This window comes from Protopterus annectens, chromosome 2.part2 (assembly GCF_019279795.1).
Source record: "Protopterus annectens isolate FY-2018-M chromosome 2.part2, PAN1.0, whole genome shotgun sequence".
NCBI lineage: Eukaryota > Metazoa > Chordata > Ceratodontiformes > Protopteridae > Protopterus > Protopterus annectens.
Window position 1 is genome coordinate 892,640,717 of NC_056730.1, and position 21,645 is coordinate 892,662,361.

The window sequence follows — 21,645 nt, forward strand, 5'->3', positions numbered from 1 at the left end:
AGAACACAGCCAACACGGGAAAGGAGATTCTGCCGATGGGGATGACTGCAATTATGGATATAGACAATAGGAAAGAGGGGGCTGGAATTTATTGGAGAAAACTGGTAAAAGAACAATGGTGTCAGGAGCAAATAAAGAGAGAAAGCTAGAATGGGAAGAGGCCAAGAATTTATTTGAACTGCAGGATAGAGATTGCCTTCTCTATCAATGACTGATATCACAGCCTAGGCAAAGAGAAAGAAATAGGGGGATCCTCAGTGAAAGACCAGCACTGGTAAAATTTTTAGTAGAATATAAAACAGAAGCTGCTGTTAAAAAAGGAATAAATTAGTACAGCATATAATATATTGCATTATTACTATAAGAATCAGAGGAGGTTTGAAAGGATTGGGAAGACCGATTGGATAAGTAATTCACAAAGAAATAATGGGGCCATACATGTATATCTCCCAAATATACAGTCTAGAAGATGATTTAGGATCTTTGCTTGAAGTGCTTACACAGGCATTTTATAGCCCAAACAGACCCCAAAGAATTCTTCGCCAGGTAGACAGCAAATACTGGAGGTGTGATGGGGAAGAAAGAGGTAACTGGGAACATATTTTCTGGGAGTGAAATGACTTTGCAGACTTTAGACTCCCTGCAGACTGTTCCATCACAGATACTGGGTGGACAAATGATTGTAACTAAGGAATTTTTTTTTTGAGCTATGACACACAATCTGAATTGCCTAGACATAGTAAGGCCTTGCCGAGTCTAATTATGTTGGCTGCCAAAAAACAATTACTAGAAAATAGAAACGGAAGTCTAAACCAACTTTATTAGAAGTGAATATAGTAACAGAGATAAAACAACTGGAACTGGGATCTTTAGAAAAGGGTAGGAGCAAATTACATAGGAAAAAATGGGAATTGGGAGAATACATGCACAAGAGGAATGAGGTTTAAAAGAAGGCAGGATTTGAATAAGCTGTGTAATGTCTGACTGACAATAACTGGTTGGGATTGTATAATGTTTGCTGTGGTACGGCAGTTAGAGTGATCACCTCACAGCTAGAGGTTCTCTGGTTCAGTTCTCAGCTGGGGTACACTCTGTGTGGAGTCCGCATGTCATCCCTGTGGTCGAGTGGGTTTCCTCTGGGTGCTCTTGTTTCCTCCTACATTCCAAAGACATGCAGTAGGTGGATTGGGCACTCTAAATTGGTTGTAGGTGTGAGTGTGTGTGCGAGAGTGAGTGGTACAAATGAACTACTGTAACAGGGCTTACCACTCAGGAGGTGTAAACCTTGGCTCAAGATGATTGTCACTATTGTAGTGACACCTCAACCCCATGTGCAAAATGGGAAAAAGGGGTTGAGGATGGATGGAATTTTTGCAACTGCAATCGTGTCAACATTGTTTGAGATACATAATGTTTGCAAATAAAATTGTCAATATGGTTAGTTTTCATTTATATAAATGTATGATTTTTAAATAAATCACTTATGGCACAGTTAAAGATGTTTCTTGTTAATAAACCTCCACATTTCAAGGCCCAGTTACAGCACCTATATGGAGAGTGCTGTCCCTTGCAGTCTGAACCATGGCACCTCCTTACCTCGTCTCCGACATGCTTGTCCTGTGGCTTTGAAACCTTGGCTCAGAATAGGGTATAGACTTTTTTATATCTTAAAAATGCCTGGCAGTTAATAGCTCAAAGCTTTGATCGTGTGCACTAACTCGTCAATTCCTGAGGTCCACGGTTTGATTATTTCAGTCTTTGTTTGCATTCTGTGTGATGCTGAGCAAGTTACTTAACCAGACAGTGTTCCTGGGTCACCTGAAAAAAGGCATTGTGTCCACTGGGCTTAATCAATTTACAAACAAATAAAAAGCTCTCCTATAACATTCTGCACTCCACTGATGTTTCTCACAGCATCATAATTATTTTACCTGCTACAATAAAACACTGTTCTGTTGTTCTACAGTCAAAAACAATACTGCAGGCATTTTTCTCCCACTTTGGTTTAGGCATCTTCCATTATTCATCTGTCCAGTTCTTTTTTGCCTCACCTGATAAGTTACCTACTTCCCATTTGCCAACAACTGTCTGATAATATTGTAATGATCATAATGATCTCTTGCTAATCTGATGTTTTGGATAGGGCAGCCTTCTATCTAGTTTGATAATAGAACACGAGTAAAATTTAAAATCCTCATTCCACTTCCAGACAGATTCAAACCATCGTGCCAGTATACACCTGAATACCTTAAACTGATCCTTTGTCCAATTGGAGCCAAAGTCCAATATTTTGCAGCACTTGTCAAATTAATTTGTTGAACAATTATGCTAAATATTTCTTCCCGACTCATTCCTTGGAGATGCAACAACTACCGAAAAGTGAAACTATCTGCTACTCTATGGTGTTCTTTAGTCTCCTTCGTAACTGCTCCAGTCCTTTTCCTAGTCAGGCCTTCTCTCCATATATGGGCAAGGAGAACCATCTTACTATCTTGTACAGCTGCTCCCATGACCATAATGATTACCCTTATTAGCCAAAGGACTAGGATGGCACCCTACCTTTATTGTCCCTCCTTCCTGCTCCCCTAAGATTAGAGTTCCCCAATAATAATCCTTTCCTTCTCTTGTGAGGTCTCATACCATGCTTCTGTGGTCACCACTACTTCTCAGAATCCATCTTGGTCTCAACTTTTGTTGCATCCATAGTGACACCTGCCACTCTGTACCAGGACAGCAAACTACACCTCCTCTAAATCTCACATACCTTTCTACTACTCTCTGTTCCCACCACAAGAAAATGGAACAGGAGCATGCAACGGTAATCTGCTCTTGAATTCCTTTACACTGTTTTATATGTTTACACAGAGCATTTGTTTATATGTTTATGCAGAGAATTTGTAAATCCCATTGAATCAAGTACCACAATACCTTCTTATCTCTGCTTAGCAGCCTATCTTATACTTGGATATGCAGTAATGTCAAGCAATGGGAAGCATGCAATGTATTCCAACTGACAGCTGGAAAACCAGTAACCTTTGCAACCAACCATTTGAGATAGCAACTTTCCTTCAGTCAGAAACGAAGCAGCATTTCATCAAAGTGACAACAGCTTGTTTGCCCTGGTAGTGGGATTGTTGTGACCTTAGTCTGTCAAACACACAAACAAATGTGCTTGGCTGTAGTAGGACAAAAGCTACAGCATATCAAGCCTTAATCCTTTTATGCCATGCCTGGATGTAGCGGGACAAAAGCTACGGCATATCAAGCCTTAATCTCTCTATGCCATGCTCAGATGTAGCGGTACAAAAGCTATGGCATATCATGCCTTAATCCCTCTACACCACGCTCGGATGTAGTGGGACAAAAGCTATGGCATATCAAGCCTTAATCTCTCTATGCCATGCTCAGATGTAGCAGTACAAAAGCTACGGCATACCATGCCTTAATCCCTCTACACCACGCTCGGATGTAGCGGGACAAATGCTATGGCATATCAAGCCTTAAATTTTTCTATGACATGTTCGGATGTAGTGTTACAAAAGCTATGGCATATCATGCCTTAATCCCTCTATGCCACGCTCGGATGTAGCAGTACAAAAGCTACAGTGTATCATGCCTTAATCCCTGCTCGGATGTAGCAGTACAAAAGCTACAGCATATCATGCCTTTATCTTTCTATGCCATAGATCTGACATAAGAACTTTGTTCTTGTTACAGCAGTAATATAGGAATTCAATCCTGTGTGTTCCTGTTCACTTATGACTGTTCCCCTTAACAGTGGGCATCGTAAGGTAGTTTTGATTTTGTTATGCACCAGTACACAAAGCAGTAGCTGCATGAAAGTACTGGGTTTATTTTCCCGTGTTTTCTATAGTTCCTGTGTGACTTGAAGGGGAAGGAATGGAGAAAAGCACAAGTAAAGCATGTATCTTATGGCATTTCATCTCCAAATAAACCCATGTGCTTTCGTGAGCTATAAATATTTTGCCATCATGGGATCCAGTCTGTGTCCTGGGCATGAAGGACATGTAGAAGTGGATGGACTTTCTGCAGATACCCCTGAGGACAGACACCTACCGCTAACTAAGGACAGACACCTTTTACAGTACATCGAGTGCCATTATCATGCTGAAGTATCAGTTAAATGACATCCCAGTCAACACTACTACAGCATGAGACTTGAACCTTAACAGCACTTAGAAGGGTATACACTGTTAACAATACATCTAGTCCTATAATAGCACAGAACAAGGGTGTTATTCATCTGAAATCTGTATGTAAATAGCAGCAGCAGAACATGAAATGTGTTAAACTATTTCTGTGTGTTGTTTGCATTAAACTTGCTAAAAATGTACTTTGGAACCTGCTACTTCCCTGCGGAATACTTAAAGGCATACAGCAGTTCGACTGCATTACCAGCTTTCAAAGCTGGCACAACAGTTTCCATTTTTTCAGTAACTGGTAGTACATGAAGCAGGTAAATCTCCACGCACTACATAGAATTATGATCAGATATCTAATTGTAACTGAATATTGTGTGTTTTTGACATGGAAGCCAAGATTTTCCTCTTGAGCTTTGCTCTTGAGGTGAATTTCTTGACATCCATGTCTCAAACACATAAACAAGTTATGAGTGGCAATCCATCATAATCCTGCATAGAATCCCATAGTAATAAGTGCATATGGCCTCTCCGTCTGCAAGCCAGACCAAATCTTGCATTTTAAAGGTGACCATGAGGTGCACAAGTACAGCAAGTGTGAGAAGTCCTCCGCTGAATTTGGCATCTGGTAGAACATAGCATACCAAACATGTGGCTAGCACAAACACATTACAAACTTTGCAGGCATATGGGGTTCTGCAGTCACATTCAAGTGTGCTCTAAGTTGCGATGGTCTACTTCATAGGGGCCAAAACATATTACAAATAATTTAATTTACAGAAGTTTCACAAAAAGTATCCATTTGAAAAGTTAGGACCCAATTCAGTGTGTCTCAAAATACACTGAATGGCCAAAAAACTGACTTACATACATAAAGTCTGAGATGGCCATTTCTCGGATTGTTCCCTTTCTCTAAAGTATGATGATCTCAGGAGTTGGTATAAGTTCAGTGGGGGGAGGCTTGCCTCCTGCAAAAAAAGTTTAAAGGAGAAGAGCGATTCTGGATATTTATTGTCTTTATTTTCGGTCTTTTTTTTTTTTTTTTTTAAAAATGTGTTGTCAGTGTTATGAGTGACGACATTTGAATAGAGAGCTTTCATAAAATGGTGCTTACAAGATAATGGTTTCCTCATACCACTAAGTATACCTCCCAACCTCTTAGCTCAAGAATTGGGACAAAGCCAAAAATAATGGGGTATAAAGGCCCAAAATAAGGAACAGATTTTAAATATTGCTCTTATATACTCAACAAGTTGCTAGAACAGGTTTTACATTAGCATGCATTTTCTGAAGGAAGGATATGAGTGAGTGGCAGGGCTAGCCAACCACTGGTTCATTGGCTTTAGATTATGGATACTGTAGAGGTGGCACCCAAGCCCCATGTGCAAAAATGGGAAAAGGGGTTTATGGATGGATGAAGTCAAACTCAAATGTAGTTGTTCCTTAGTTGATGCATTCTTCAGCAATTAGCCAGAAATCCACAAATTTTACAAGAAACAGACCAAACATATGAGGCATGAATGAGCAGGGACAGCCGAGACAGACATCTGACAAGTACACAGTGCAGTGTTTACCCCACTTAAATTTCACATAATAGTGTTGTACCAGCACCTTTAAATCAAAGCTTTATGCAATCAGACAAGCAGAGGTAGAACAAAACAGATGTTAAGGCAGTAAAGGTTGTAGACAAATGAAGGGTTTAAAAAACACAAAGCTCAGTGAAATTTTCTAGACAGACTTTGTCTGACATACTATTAAATTAACAGTGTGATAAAATCCTGTAGACAAATTCCCCAAAATTATAAAATGAAAATCATAAGTACTGTTTTACTGTCACTGTGAACAGATCTACAAGTAGACAACCAAAAGCATTGTTAGGGAAAGGTTTAAGTTTAAAAGCAATGACAAGAATTTGTAAGGTTTAGACTAGAACTAAAAAAAAAAAAACAGTGCAAGACAGGAATCTAAACTGCCTGATATTGCAAGGTGTAGCATTTCTGTAGCATAAACAAGGAATACTTTATCTGGCAGTCACAGGGCAGAAAAGAAACAAGTCTAATAAAATGCATGTGTGTGTTTTCTCTGTTTCTATATATTACTCCATCAAATGATAAGTGAAGTATTTTTTATATGTTGAAAAACACTGCAGTATTCATACAGAACAATTTTAGGGATTCAAGTCATGAATTGTGACTTTATGTTTGGACATGGTGTGCATGCGGTGAATTCATTGCTCACTCCCTTGTAATGTTGTCAGTATGATAAACCTAATTAAATGCGCACACATTCTTACTACAAACAGCAGCAGTGTCCTACAACACCCAGGAGGTTTTACCTTACCAGACACCAAACCCAGAGTACCTACATTTATTTCCTGCTTCAAAGACTACAAATGCAAACAAAATAATTTGTGATTGTATCTTAATATGCTGCATACTGCAATGGTGTCATCATATCACTGTCCTACATTATAATTATTTTCTAAAATGACATGCACAATAAGGTAAGCATTCTGTGAATTTCAGCCCAAATTTCTTCATCCCACAATGCTCCCAAGTAAAGTGTTGTTTTACCTTCCTTTTCCATGAAAGTGCCATTAGCAAACAGCCCAGCTTCTGAATTGCAGTTCTTGAATTTCTCGGAATACCCTGGGAAACTTGTCAGAGGAGTTTTCAAATGTCACCTTTGGCTTTTGTAAGCTGTGAACTCCTACATCTTTTTTATGCTACACAAGATGACTTTTGGCTGCACAAGATGACTTTTGAGATTGAAGGAAGAGGAACTAGCTGCATGCATGTACACGAACACACACACACACATGCACATGCACGTGCACTCTAGAATGGGAGACTTAACTGTCTCAAAAGTTATTCAAAGTCAGTCTCGATTCCATTAAGCACACTGCAGTTTTACGGTGGTGATATGTAATGCACACCTCAACAAGCCAGCACTCAAAATTTTAGCAGGGACCATAAAAATAATAGCAAAGGAGCCCTCAAACAACAGCAGAGGGCCAAAAGTCAGACAAGTTAAATTTACATATGAAGGGGACCAACATGTAAATTCGCACTAAAGCATAACATGTAAATTAGTATCCATGAAGGGGAAGCACAGGATTTTACACCAAGGGGGAAATATAGAAATGCTAAACACATTGCAACCCCTACCCTACTTCCAAATACTTACACTAATGTGCACAAATCTGTTTCAAGAGAGCAGTCTGCAGTAACACAACATGTCTCACTAAAAACCCACTCACTAAAAACCCACTCAAGAAAGTAAAGCAAACAAGCTAACAAAAAATTAGTACAGAGATCTTCATTCATTCTGGTTGCATAGAACATATAAACTTTGGCTGGCAAGCCTTATTGTAAAGGGTGGGCATCCTGCAGGGCAAGTGTTTGTCCAAGTCAAAATTAAACACGAGCTGTGGTTGAAGGGTAGCTGTCTGGCAGGAATTACAGTTTGAAACTGCATTTGCAAATTAAATTAGATTTTGCAAATGTTATTAAAATAAAATAGAAAGGATTACCGACAGGGACTCAAGCACATCTTGCATTTCCAATATCATTGCTGTGTAGAAATCCACACAATAAAAAAAAGAGAAACATCCCTGTAAATCCCCAAGGAAAATAACTTTTCTAGCAAGTATTCATTTCATAGCGGTCAAATTTTCCCCACCAGACAAACTATCCATTAAGAGAGTGCCAAGTTTTAACACTGAAAGGGGAAATTCACTTAAACAGCATAACTGAAAACTGACAGATCATCTACAAAGTATTAGGTCTAAAGGTCTTCAAACTAAAATGTGGAACTGCATCAGAACTGAATGCTGTGTGCAAATGGCTTCTGTAAGATGAGACAACGCACAGAATATCCAACCTTAGAGTCTGCATAATTAGGTGGCCCTACATAGTTTTATTTCAAATCCATCTAAATCCATTCTGGAAACATACAATTCTGTTCAAACAATATGCTCAACTTGGGCAAGCAACACAGAAACTAAGAATTTGCCCAAACAAAATCTCATCCCCTACTTTACTTCTAGCTATGCTGGGGTCTGCTTCAACAAAAAGGTCAGATCACAACCAATTTCTATTATAATTAATTCTGAATCCTATGGTAAAACAGTAAAAAACCTAGAATAAAAAAAAAAAAAAAAAGAAGAAGAAGGAAAACTACAACATAAATACAAAACATAATTTGCTGCAAGATGCAAGTAATTTGCCTCCATTAACTCTGATCAACTGTACAGGGGCCAAAACATAAACTTCTTAAAAAAAATGGTTTATAAATATTCTTTAGGATCAAAGACAAAGCCATAACTAATTTCAGCATTAAGTGACACAAACATTAAATGCACCACTGACCGGACTTCTTTGCCTGCTGACGTAATCCAGGAAGCTGGTCTCTTCCTGGTTCAATGCCATGCTGTGGCTGGACCAGTCAGACTGCAGAAAGCAAAATAGTAATTATTCAAAGTGAGCAGGAGAGGTGGAGCAGTTGACAGACTGCACATCGCACAAAAGCGAATACGGAGCAGAATAGAACAAACCAAAACCAGAATGCTATGCACAGGAAGAATATCCACAAGAAATTACCAAAAAAATGGGGACCTTATTAATACACTTAAATGCTTTTGTCTAAAACCTGATAATGACTTGGTCTAACATCTCATCTAATCCTTACTTAACTTTGTAAAATGATCACCTGACAACATCAGTCCAGACATAAAAAATGCCTCATTAAAGCTGTACAGACTGCAAGTCAGTTAGATGTGAGATCACCTTAACTTCTGCAAGTGCAAAGCAAAACCTATGAGAACAGAGAAAGGGAGGGAGTACACCAGTATACCATAATGCAGAGGCACCTATTGGGGATGGGGCATTTTATCACGACAGGAAGAAAGACATTATACAAGAATAAGAATGCTTATCCAGGTGTGTATATACATGCATTCACACACCAACAAATGCTGTATGATGATACAGGCCTTTTGTATCCATGACAGGCCCTTTCACGTACAGGGTGGAGCCCCACCACAGGCAAGGAAAGTGGTTATGAATATAAAAAGCTTTTTCTTTCCAGGACATTCTTTTTTGTTTTTGGCTCCTGATGTCCAGAGAGTTTAAAATATAAAATTGCCACATTTTACTGTATTAACTTCAGCAATCTGTTTGCTACTAATCATGATATGTTACAACACACTTCTTCACTTCTTATTTTTAGTGTGTAACAAAATATATAGCAGCCATTTTTTAAAGGTCGGCAAAAAAAAAAAAAAAAAAATAGTTGATGTGAGCAGAGTGAAAATATTTCAGTCGGAAAATGCAATGACATTCTACAACAGTGCAAATCAGGTACAGGAGGGAAGCAATGAAACCACTCAGCAACTGTTAAAAGGTAATAATCCTACTCTTGTGACAGATTCTAAAGTTCGGGATACATTTATGATTCAGGATGGTAAAATACCACGGCTAAATAAAGTGCTCAATACCGGTGACAGCTCTTTTCAAGGAAACTAGTGCATCTAAAATCAGATTCAAAGCCTCCATTCTCAGTCATGGTAAAAAAGGAATGCGAACTGCACCACTGCTCCCACCACTGAAAAAAATAAATAAAAAAAATAAAAATCAAGCTTTCTGTTTGCATTTGCAAAGTATGTGTGTGAATAAACTGAGAACGGTTTCTTAAACTTATTCAGTTAATAAGCATGCTGTAACTAAAACAGCACCACTAACAGGGACAAAATAATTACTCATCAGTTTTAGTGAAGATTTCTTTGTTTAAAACATACTGCAACTTTGTTTCATTTGGACTATCCTTGCTAACAAAGGAAATAAATAAAGCCCATACCTGTCAAATTCTTTGCTCAAAGAATTCTGGACAAAGCCAAAACTAATAGGGGAACAATAGCTCAAAATCAGGGACACTTTGTTTAAAATATTACTCTGATTCACTTAAAATTTTAATAGAACAGGTTTTACATCAACATGCGCATTCAGAACAAGAAAAAGTATGAAACGCTAATGTAGGACAATACTGACTGTAATCATCAGTGAATTAACAGAAAAACAACTGACAAAAAACAGAACAAAAGTATATGAGAAACTCGAGGACTGTTGAGAGGTATGCCATGGCCCATTTTCAGCAGAGGCCCATGTTGGAGCTGCTTATTGCTACAGTATATTTAGGGTTTACAAAACAATACATTGTAGTTTCTTACTACTTTGGTTTGTTTTTGCAGTGGTCTAGAATATATCCTTTTGTATCTGTTATGTAAGTTGTTACAAAGGCTGCAGGTGGACATCAAAACAGGCTTTACAACGTACTTAATTTGGCATACTCCTGAATACTAACACGAAAGAAGGGCAGGTGCCATGCATCCTGAGAATTTAAGGGGACAGCCAACAATTTAAGATTTTTAATCTGTGTACTGGGCGGGTGCACAGCTTCCCTTTTCTTTCACACAAAATTTACACCATAAATCCATTCTTCCTCCAAATCAAGTGCATACACAGAAATAAGCAATTTATTGTACCAGATTAATAAAAATGGTGAAGACCTGGAACTATGCCCTTACAACAAGTTTCCAATAACAATTATACTGATCTACAATTTAAAAATGGGAGCTAGCTGTCATTGCAACTAATCAGCTTTAGACAACTACAGCACAAAAAACTGAGTAGATCACATATTCAAAGGCAGTTATTCCAGCAGCACAGTATGACACGTTTGGGGTGAAAGTATACCAACCCACAAACCTGTCAAATCTTATTTCCCATTCAAAAGCTATACCCACCTCCTTTTGTGAAAACATACAATGTTGTATTACTTACCAACTAAATCAACAGGGCAGATAACACATTACACAGGAATAATCTAATCTAGTAACAGGAAATGCAGACTTGCACCATGACTGACATGAACGTTACTACCCATTGCCACACATTTACCCCCCACTTTACAGTTTCAGAATCCCAAGTAGATGAGATCACATTTTTCTGGGTGGGGTTGGAAGTCATATACTCCCCTACACAAGCTTTACTTTAACCAGAAATACAAACTGCTTGTAGACTGTCAGTATGGAGAACAGACATGTAAAAACAAACAATGTGAAATGGATAATACATTACAAAAAAAATGTAATAAGATGGGAACAGATAAACTGAAAAAATACCTACTACCCTGTGCCACAGAAAATGTACTCTACCAGTATTCTGTCTTTGACTACAAACAAATACCTGATTATGAAAATCCTTAACACAGCAAAAATGAATAATAATAATATACCTTAACTAAAACTACAAGGCCCACTATGAATATCTCCAAGACTACAGGAAGAAATTTTAAGGTGAAAGCTGTGATATCCTGCATTTCTCCTGAGATCAGTAATACGATACTTCTGCTTTCTGATTGGTTAATTAATTGGCTAATATACTAATTGCTCTATCTAAACAGCCTGCTTCAACTAAACCCTAGGACCAGTGTGAAGTACAACAGACTGACACCTTAAACATTTTCTCCTCTGGATTTCTAGAGGTACAGTAAACAGATACAGCATTTGTCCTTTTCCAAGGACACTGACCTATGATTATTAAAAAAAAGAAATTATAGTTTCATAATCTGGATTTCCAGAAATGATAATTTTCACTGTTAAGAGTAATTTCCTATGATTATAACAATTCCATTATAATTTTACTACCTCTCTCTCTCTTGCTATATTTGTCTCATGAAACAGCGAATGCTCAAAAATGCAAACAAACAAGCAAAGAGCAATCCTTTTGGAGGGAATGATCACAAACAACAAATAAAAGTAGTATGTTTTTTCTGGAGGTGGATGGGCCTCCCCTGCACTTCCCCCACACCCCATGCTAGTTATATATACCAACTCTGAGATCACACAATGGCAGGGTAAGGGCAAATTCCCTGACACCTCTGCAATATGATTGTGCACAAAAAAGCACCCAGCTGAAACACTGTTAAGGACAGTGCTCCCTCTTATTTACAGCAGTAAAAAGTATTCACTGATGTGAGCATTCATTCTTCTGACCCACAACCACATGTACATATCTGACCAAGTGGGCATTACTGGGGAATACTGAACCACTCAGAGGTGTTCTGAGACACAGTTCCAAACTTCCAACAGAAAAGAAACAGGGATAAGGATGGAAGAAGCTCTTACTGCAACAGTGATCCCCTTACTCAGATATCTAAGATTATGGCAAATTATAAGTATTAGTGGTACAGAAACATCGGTCGGCAGCCATGCTGGTGCAGAGGTTAGCATTTCCACCTCACAGCAAGAGGTTCTCTGGTCCGATTCTCGGCTGGGGTGCCTTCTGTGCGGAGTCTGCATGTCCTCCATCTGGACGCGTGGGTTTCCTCTAGGTGCTCCGGTTTTCTCTCACATCCCAAACACATGCTGTAGGTGGATTGGACAGTCTAAATTGGCCCCATGTGTGAATGTGGGCATGTGTGTGCCTTCTGTGGAAGGTTGGGCGTCGGGCTGGCAACCTGACACCGTAAAAACTCCACTGACAATTGTTCTGCAGACCATGGTTCCGCTGTGGCGACCCCTAACCGGGAAAAAGCCGAAAGAAGAAGAAGAAAGAAGTGAACTTCAGTAACACATAGCACAGTACTAAAAGAAGGTGGAGAAGGATCCTGATCCTGGATCTGACTGGAGGAATGCAGCATTCCCTGTGGGAGAGTGGTAGCAAAACCTACTCTACTGTACTCTGCTCCTTGACTGTATATCCAGCAAGCAGTGTGAATACAGCTGCATGAAGCTGCCTCAAAAATACTGCGTACAAAAGTACATCTGAAGAAGGCTGCAGCAGTAACAGCCATTCAAATGGAAAGGATCCTCCTCTAATCTTCAGGTACATGCCCATGGCGACCATAACAGGAACTGATGCACTTAGCTAGCCATTAACAAAGGGTTTCTTTCGATACCAGTCTGCCATGCTTCCTTGGTACGAAGGAGGCTAACTGTTGATCTGATTGCCTGAAGTCTTTTTTTTCTATTAGTATAGTATTTAAGTTGCCTATAAAGATCCATAATGTGTTAGATGTTCTCTCCTTTACTCTGTGAAAGAGTTCCGGTTAAAACAGACGTCTGATCTTCTCTAAGACCTCACTGGCATGAAGGAAGGAAGGAAAGACTAGTCCTGACGGCCACTATATCCTCATGGAAGACTGTATAAAATTCTTTGCACTTCAAGGGCTGTAACTCACAATCCTCCTGTAGAGATGATTGCTATTAAGAAAAGCCCCCCCCCCCCCAAAAAAAAAAAAACAAAAAAGCAATGAATTGCATCTGGCCTGGAGGGCAGAAATGGAAGGAAAGGCTGCTTTTCACTGATAAAATTTAAGTCCCAAGTTAGAGGAACAGATCTCCTCACTGCTAGATCATGGTCAAAAAGGGTACAAGGCAAGGTAATGGACTGAGCCCTCCCCCAAGTCATACCAATATCCCATTACTTTGCCGTCTCCCCCTAATACCATAAAACATTGTTCAAATATGTCAGTGTGCCCATTATTTTCTGCTTTGCTTTTACAATTATCACAGAGAATTGGATTTAAGTTAAAACTTTTCTTTCAAATTTTACAGCAAAAATACTGACAACCATTTGCTAAACAAAACAAAAAACTCACACTGAAAACAGAGTTAGCACGAGGAACAGTAGAATTCACTTCACTTGAAAGTCACATTTATTTAAAGTGCACCTCGTATGCTAATCAACTGGCATATAGTGAAGCACTAATTAGAGGCTATGTGAAGGATGCGAGACATGCTGTAATCTGCTACTGCATTCTGCACTCTGGGGATGTAAATCTTGTGAGGATGAAGGCCCCACTATAAAGCCAAGTCCAAGTAGGGACAGGAGCGGGTTCTTCTTACTTTTGAACACTTTATCATGAGGGTGTCTGTAGTGATCTTCAGTGTTATTGGAAAAAATACATATCTGAAGATCTGTAGGGTATAAACAAAGACCACCACTTTTTTCACATCCATATTCTTGATTGTGGCTGTGTTTGGCCACCTCCCCTGTACTGTGAGGTTCAACTGGGTGAGCCATGCTCAATCAGTCTCCCTTGTCAGAGCCTGGATAGAAGCAGCAGTGAGAATGGGCAGGCACAAATTTGCAAACCAAAAGAGCTCCTTCTTGATGTTTGGGATGAGAGGGATTTCCTGCTCTACAGTTATCAATGTTTTTTCTTATTTATACTTTATTGGCTGGGTTAGTCCTACTTGGCCAATAGCCTCTTTTCATGGGAGACCCGAGGTGGTATTCACACTATCTAGGGAAAATTTGGCCACGGCACTGGGAAATTTTCCTACTCATTTTGATAAGTGCTGTGGGATCTTTTACATCCACTGAACAACCACCAACTCAGACAGGTGAGGCCTCGGTTTAATGTCTCATCTGAAAGGTGGTACACTCAGAGGTACAGCATCCTCCTTTTACTGCACCGCAGTATTAGTATTGGAAAATTAATCCAACTAGCTGGTGTGGGAATAGAACCCACACTCTTCTATATCCAAGGGAAGTGTTCTGCCTGTTGAGATACTGAGACTATTAATATTATTCTTAGACATTCTTGAGACACCATGGGATTTTTCTCACATGAAACTTCACTTGGGGGATAATTTCTATTAAAGCTAACATTCAATATGGCGCCTTCAAAAATGTCTAACAGTCAAGTGGTCATTTAGGTAATCTGAAGGAAAAGGTGATGCAGAAGCAGGAGAAGGGACTGGCTTCTGCCCTTGGATAACTATACCTTGCCTGCACTGGTATATAATACTGCCCCCAGAAAGAGTTTGGTTCGTTTTATACGTTTTGGAGTAAGATTCGACAGCTGCAGGAAACCCCCCCCCCCCAAGTTAATTATGCACTGAAAGGAGAAGATAAAGGCCTGCCTACACACTTCCAACAGGGTGGATTGAAATAGGAGGCCATACAGACAGGGATGCACATCAATACTGCTTGTTCATGTTTGGGCAAACACTGTAACTAAGCATTTTGTTAAAATAAACTCTTCACGCAAAGTACAGGCCGAATGTCAAACAGGTACAATGAGTGAGTAGCTCTGACAGTAACATACAGAACTGCTTTTGGGCTCTGAGGATAGCGATATGTACTTAGGTGTCATTCATGTCCAAGGTCATCAACTGCACATCCATGAGCAGCAAAAGAAGTCAATTCTGTAAAGTCAGCTTTGTGTATTTTGTAACACAGATGACCCTGTTTAGCCCAGACAGAAGCAGTATGGTTCTTTACAGATTTGCCTATTATGGCATTAAAAGCAGCCTGGAATAGAAGTCCCTTCCCTTCTCTTGAGGGGGGGGGGGCTCTACTGACTAGAAGCTGTCCCAGAATGGGAGCTGCAGGGACAGCTGGCTCTCACAAAGAGGGGTCATGACTGGGTAGGAAGAAAACTCTCTTACCTCATCTTATAAACTGAACATATTATCTCCTGCACCATAGGTCCAAGGTCAGGCAAAACCAATTTCTGAAGTACAACAGTTCTTTTGTCTTCCACTCTGTAAAACCCTAACAATTGTCCACTGTCAACGTACTCACCATGTCATCACTTCAGATTTGATTTCCAGTGCAGAGCATGGTTTTACATCACAGAGACCATGTCATCACTTCATATTTGATTTCCAGTGCAGAGCATGGTTTTACAGCACACAGACCATGTCATCACTTCAGATTTGATTTCCAGTGCAGAGCATGGTTTTACAGCACATTACAGTACACAGAGTACACTTCGATGTGTTGTTAATTATACCTGCAGTCAGCTTAGAGATGCTCACTTCCTGGACTTGGTAAAAGCATTCAACACAGTATGTCAGTATAAGATGGAAAAAGTTCTGGAAAGACTTCACTTCACTTCTCATTCCAGCAAGTGGTTCTTTAGTTACCTGTGACACAAACAGCAAGCAGTTACATAGAAGAAATGGGGCCTGACCATCTCTCATTTCCTCCCTCTCGATATAAGAATTCCTGCCCTCTTATGTTCATAACATTTGTGACTAGAATGCTTAACCACTATGGCAGTTCACTGACCATTCAGTATGTTAACTCCAGTGCTACATTAACTGACCTAACTCTTGATTCTGTTAAAAGTTACAGTCTAACTTTCACTCACCATAAATGTGGTTTAACACAATGAGGTTGTTTATGAATGCCTGCAAAACTAAATCAATGTTAGTGTCCTCCAGAAACTTTTATTTTTTTGGCTCTGGTTCTTCCATTCTTGCTACTGCTGATGATACAATAAAAAAAAAAAACACCACTTGCCAACAAAAATTAATTTAATTTAGTGCTTTTGTCCTATAACATCTGCATGACTTCTTCAGAATTAACAAACAGGTTAATCACCTGTAAAAAACTGTCACATGATGATTGTATGGTATCACACAGTTACTTAAAAGGATAAAAACATTAAAAAAATCTATTAAAAAAATACTACATTTTCTAATGCATAAACAGTGTTCTTTGCAAATTTGTCTAATGTCTTCATTTTCTCAACCCTCTCGCCTTCAAAAAGTACCATTAATACCAGGGAAATGTTCTGCATTTAAACAGATCTGCCGCTTAGTTTTCCTGGTTTCGAGTTTGTTTTTGTACTTCCTTCCTCTGTAATCACAGGGTTCATGGTCTGTTATACTAAAGTAAAACTAAGAGTTGTTCTTATATATTCTGTATGTCTAAAAGGGGCATTGCTGCTGCCACATATTTTTATATACAGATGTTCCTTTGTTGTCAAGGATAACTTCCATGTGGTCATATTAATATAAAAGCAGTCATATCCACTGCATAACACAACGTATATCACTCCAATGGAGTTACAATCATAGTGGCAATTAAAAGTACAGTTCTATCTATATGTTGCAACAATACAAAAGGGCTTTCTGCAATGTGTATTCAGACTTTCCATGGACCACACTTACATGTTCCCAATGGTTTGTTAGTTATAGGTAAATGACCTTAATGCTATACTGGGCTCCCTATTGAAATGTTCGCACTCATAATGCCAAGAGCTGAAAATATGAAAAAAAAGATAAAAAAAATAACACGGAGAAGGGCAACTTTCTAAAATCACTCTTCTCCTTAAAACTTGTTTTTGTAGGGAGGACATGCCCCCCCTGCACTCCCCACACCCCCCAACTTATATATAATAACACTGAGATTGCCATACCTCAGAAAAATGGGAATAATTCAAGATATGGCATCTTGGGCTTGATATATACAAGTCCATTTTTTCAGCCATTCAGTTTCCATGTTTCGGGACTCGTTCTAGCGTTCCTGCACTGCAAACGGTTACCATTATATTGTTGTAGCAAATACTTAAGATTAAATCCTTTCCTGAAAGCAAACTTATTACAATCCTATACAACTTCTATTAAGTTCAGAATTACCTCTTAATTGTTGTTGTTTTTTTTTCGGCTTTTCCGGGTTAGGGGTCGCCACAGCGGAACTCCGGTCCGCTAATGATTGGCAGTTGATTTTTATGGTGCCAAGGTGCTAGCCCGATGCCCAACCTTCAATGAAGGCACGCCCATTCACGCATCTCTTTCGAACGCCACTCGACCGCAGGGAGGACATGCAGACTCCACACAGAATGCGCTCCAGCCGAGAATCGAAAGGAAGAACATCTTGCTGTGAGGCGACAACGCTACCGCTGCACCACCGCGGCTTTCATTAAGGCTATGTACGAGTATGAATTCCTTATTTTGCTGTTTAACATCCTTTCCTTTCCCTTCCCTTCCCTTCCTTGCCTATTAGTAGTGGGGTCTGCATGACAGGAATGACAGAGTTCAGCTTTTGTTGTGTGAAGGGGGGATAAATGGTGGCAACATTTCTCAGATTTTACAAACTTCATCTTGTCCTAACTCATGTCTTCTTTTATATCTTACACAAACACCATTTTTAACAGCATTTTACTTTACTGGAAAGTCATAGCTCTGCTAGTGCTGCCTATAAGAAAACACAAACACAGTGAAAGGAAAGTGTATGTAGCAGGTGCTTTTGTATGGAAGTCTGTAACAGATAAAAGTGTGGTACATTGACTGTGGGGCTTTGAGGCTGCTACTCAGACATTTACACATAATAATGCACTATAAATTATTGTTCTCCTCCATGTATAACTTGTCTGACAGGAGGAAATCACCTTTGATTGTATACTTGGCCACTTCCTTTGAAGTGTATGGGATGAAAGAGTGTTGATTAAAACATGTGGTGTTTAGCAGTGATTCAGAGACAAACTGGTCAAAAATGAGGTCTGTTCTCATTGCAGCTAATGTGCCTCTGAATCCAATAGTACCACATTTCGGAAACAGGGCCTTTTTACTGCAGCCCTTAATGCGAGCACTAAGGTTCTTTCTGAATCCTTGGGCATGTGATTATAACAAAATAAATGGGTAAGAGATTAGGCAGCTGCAAGCTAAAAATATCACTGCCACTCTTGGTGAAGAAAAATAAACAAACGGTCATCATTTCTACTTTTTTGGACATGTTGACCTATATCTACAATCTAGATGAGAAGGCTGCCTGAAATATAACAAATTCCTTTGGCAAACACTGACAGTCATACTTATCAAACTGTACAGCTTCATACACCCCAGTGATGAGAAAATACAAATCTAAATAAAAAAACACTTCAGCAAATGTAGTAGATGTGTTCATTAAAACACTGCATTATTAATGCAAGCCAAATGCTGCAGGAGTATCCTATGAAGTACACAGCTTAAGATGTAGCACAGACATGGAAAAAGATTTGCTAGTAACAGCAGAAGTTACAAGCTTTATGGCAAAATGTATTATACACTTAAATTATGTATATATGTATGTATCTTCATATGTATACATATATATATATATATATATATATATATATATATATATATATATATATATATACATGTATATATATATATATATATATATATATATATATATATATATATATATATAGGGTTCCTATCAGCTGACTTGAAGACGCAGGTTAGCGAATGCGACTTGGTCGAGCTGTAAATGCCAAAATGGCAAAATATTGAAGCAGCATGTAAGCGAATTCTTTCCCTGGGAAAGAATTTGCTTGGCCACTTCGGTAGTTTGCCGTTTTCAGCACTGCAGTGCAGTCTCGGAGTTGGTATATTTAAGTAGGGGGGGTGTGTTGGGGGTGAAGCCCCCCACTTAATATCATGTATTAAAGTGTTTTCTTTTTTTTTTGTCAGAACAGCGATTTTTTTTCGCTAACCTAATCGTTCGGTGATCTAATATAGGCTATATATGTATATATATATATATATATATATATATATATATATATATATATATATATACACACACACACACACACACACACACACACACACACACACAAAACTCAGTAACCCTATCCTAAGTAAAATGTTACTATGGCATTACGATAGGTAGGTGGTATGCGGAAAAACTTTGAGAAGGAGTATTTTTAATTATTTACACTGTAGCACAGCTTTGTGAATTTTTTTTTGTAATGGAAACAGTTTTTGTTCTTTGAAGCCAACCTGTTTAGCCTCATCACCAAATAAAGTATGAGTCTATTTCTTTGGTATCATTAGGCTAGTGGCCTCTTTTCAGGGGACACCTGAGGTGTATTTATACTACTAGGGGAAATTTGGCCACGACATTAGGGAACTTCTCCTACTCTTTTCGATAGGTGCCATGAGATCTTTTACATCCACTTGAGCTACCACCAACTCAAGCAGATGGGGGTCCATTTTAACGTCTCATCTGGGGAGCAACACACTAAGGAATGCAGCATCTCCTTATGCTGCACTGCAATGTCGGCAAGCAATCTGCTTGGTGTGGGAATAGAACCCACAGCCGTCTGCACCAAATGTGTGTGTTAACTGTTGCACCACTTCCAATGCTGTATCATATGGTAAAGGTATGGGTTATGATGGGATGTTCTTCCTTCTGCTATCTGGATTTGGTCATTCATGTTTCACCCCATGACCAAAGTGTGGAAATTCCAGCATAACGAACACTTTTAGCATGCATTACTGTTACAACCTAAGAGCAGGTGATGCTATAACACTTCATTTCTCTCAAGTTCTAGGAGCAGAGGCAGCAGCAAACAGAATAATTCTAAACAGTAATTCACAAAAGTCAACATTTTATAAGACCAACAACGTCTACTCTGACACAAAAGCTTTCACAAGCACTGCTCACCATCATATCCCTTTCTAATTGTTAGAAGTTTCCTTAAGTGCCCAAGGAATGAGACCCACTGTGAAAGTGTTGAAAACTACACTTTTCTACAAACACAGTCTGTAAACATTAATCATACTGCAGTGCAGAAAGGTGAGTCATGCACGTTTCCAAAAACAGAACACTGTCTATAGTTCATATACCGCTGCAGAAACTAATGTCTAAAAGCTTTTATATATCGAATCTTGTGCATTCAGTGCAAATGACATGGCTGTAAATCTCAGTAATGCTTTAGGGGATATAAATCTTAAACACATGGATTTCCATTTAAAAGCATAAATTTTCTCATTAAGGTCACAACACAGTGTTTCCCTTCTCTTTCCTGGAGGGTGTCAACTGTTTTTCTAAAACTAGATTAGCACAACCGCTGATGATCTGCATGAGCTCTTTATGTTCTCCTCTGCCTTGCTGAAACACATGGGATCATATGTTTCCTTCAGCTTCCATTATGAACAGCTGACATGGCATTGCTGAAGCCTAACACATCATATGTTCTGATTATTCCTTGAGGTGTTTACCTCTTCTAAGTTATCAAAATAAACAGCAGGGCAAAATACTACAAAAATCACACTGTTGGTTATATACATTACTTCAAATGATTACATTTGTCTTGAACTATTAAAATGTTTCTTACATATATTAACTCAAATTATATGTTTTGTGTTTGAATATCACACCAGAGTAATGGGGAACTTCCTAAGAGAAGCATTAGTGCAGACTGTGGCATCTAGAATTAAAGGAGGTTTGATCACAGCACCTTCCCAGACATCAACATCAAAAGGGAAGATGTGAGCAAATAAAATGTGGACACATTACGTGGTATGTACATCACACACACACACACACACACACACACACACACACACACACACACACACACACACACACACACACACACACGCATGACTTAGCCAATGGAAAGCAGTTTACGGATAATACATATGCTTACTTGTACAAGACAGCAACAACAAAACTGTACCATCTCTACCCACCAGTCATACTCTCCACCTACAGTATCCATTTCCAGTTACCTCTCCAGAAGTACATTTTGCCACCAGTGAAGGGAAGGAGGACGTGAATTTTATAAGTCACACCACCCTTTCACTAAAGAAACTACGCCATGCTTTACAAAGTGAAAGAAGGCCACAATTTGATGATCACGCCACTCTACCCTGCTGTGTGCGTACTTTTAAGTTTCACAGCCTTAACTC

General features: G+C 39.0%; 1 protein-coding gene across 2 annotated transcripts in view; it reads right to left on the reverse strand.

The window, feature by feature from the left end:
• The window catches only part of MCC (MCC regulator of WNT signaling pathway), a 1,047,208-nt gene that overhangs the window by 971,457 nt on the left and 54,106 nt on the right, over window positions 1–21,645 (reverse strand). Inside the window, exon 1 of one of the 2 annotated variants that reach the window (XM_044064210.1) lies at window positions 11,454–11,537. The exons of the other annotated variant lie outside the window; for it this stretch is intronic. Coding sequence (XP_043920145.1) covers window positions 11,454–11,537 — 84 coding nt within the window. Of the gene's footprint in view, window positions 1–11,453; window positions 11,538–21,645 lie in introns of those variants that run through there. 2 annotated transcript variants of the gene reach the window in all.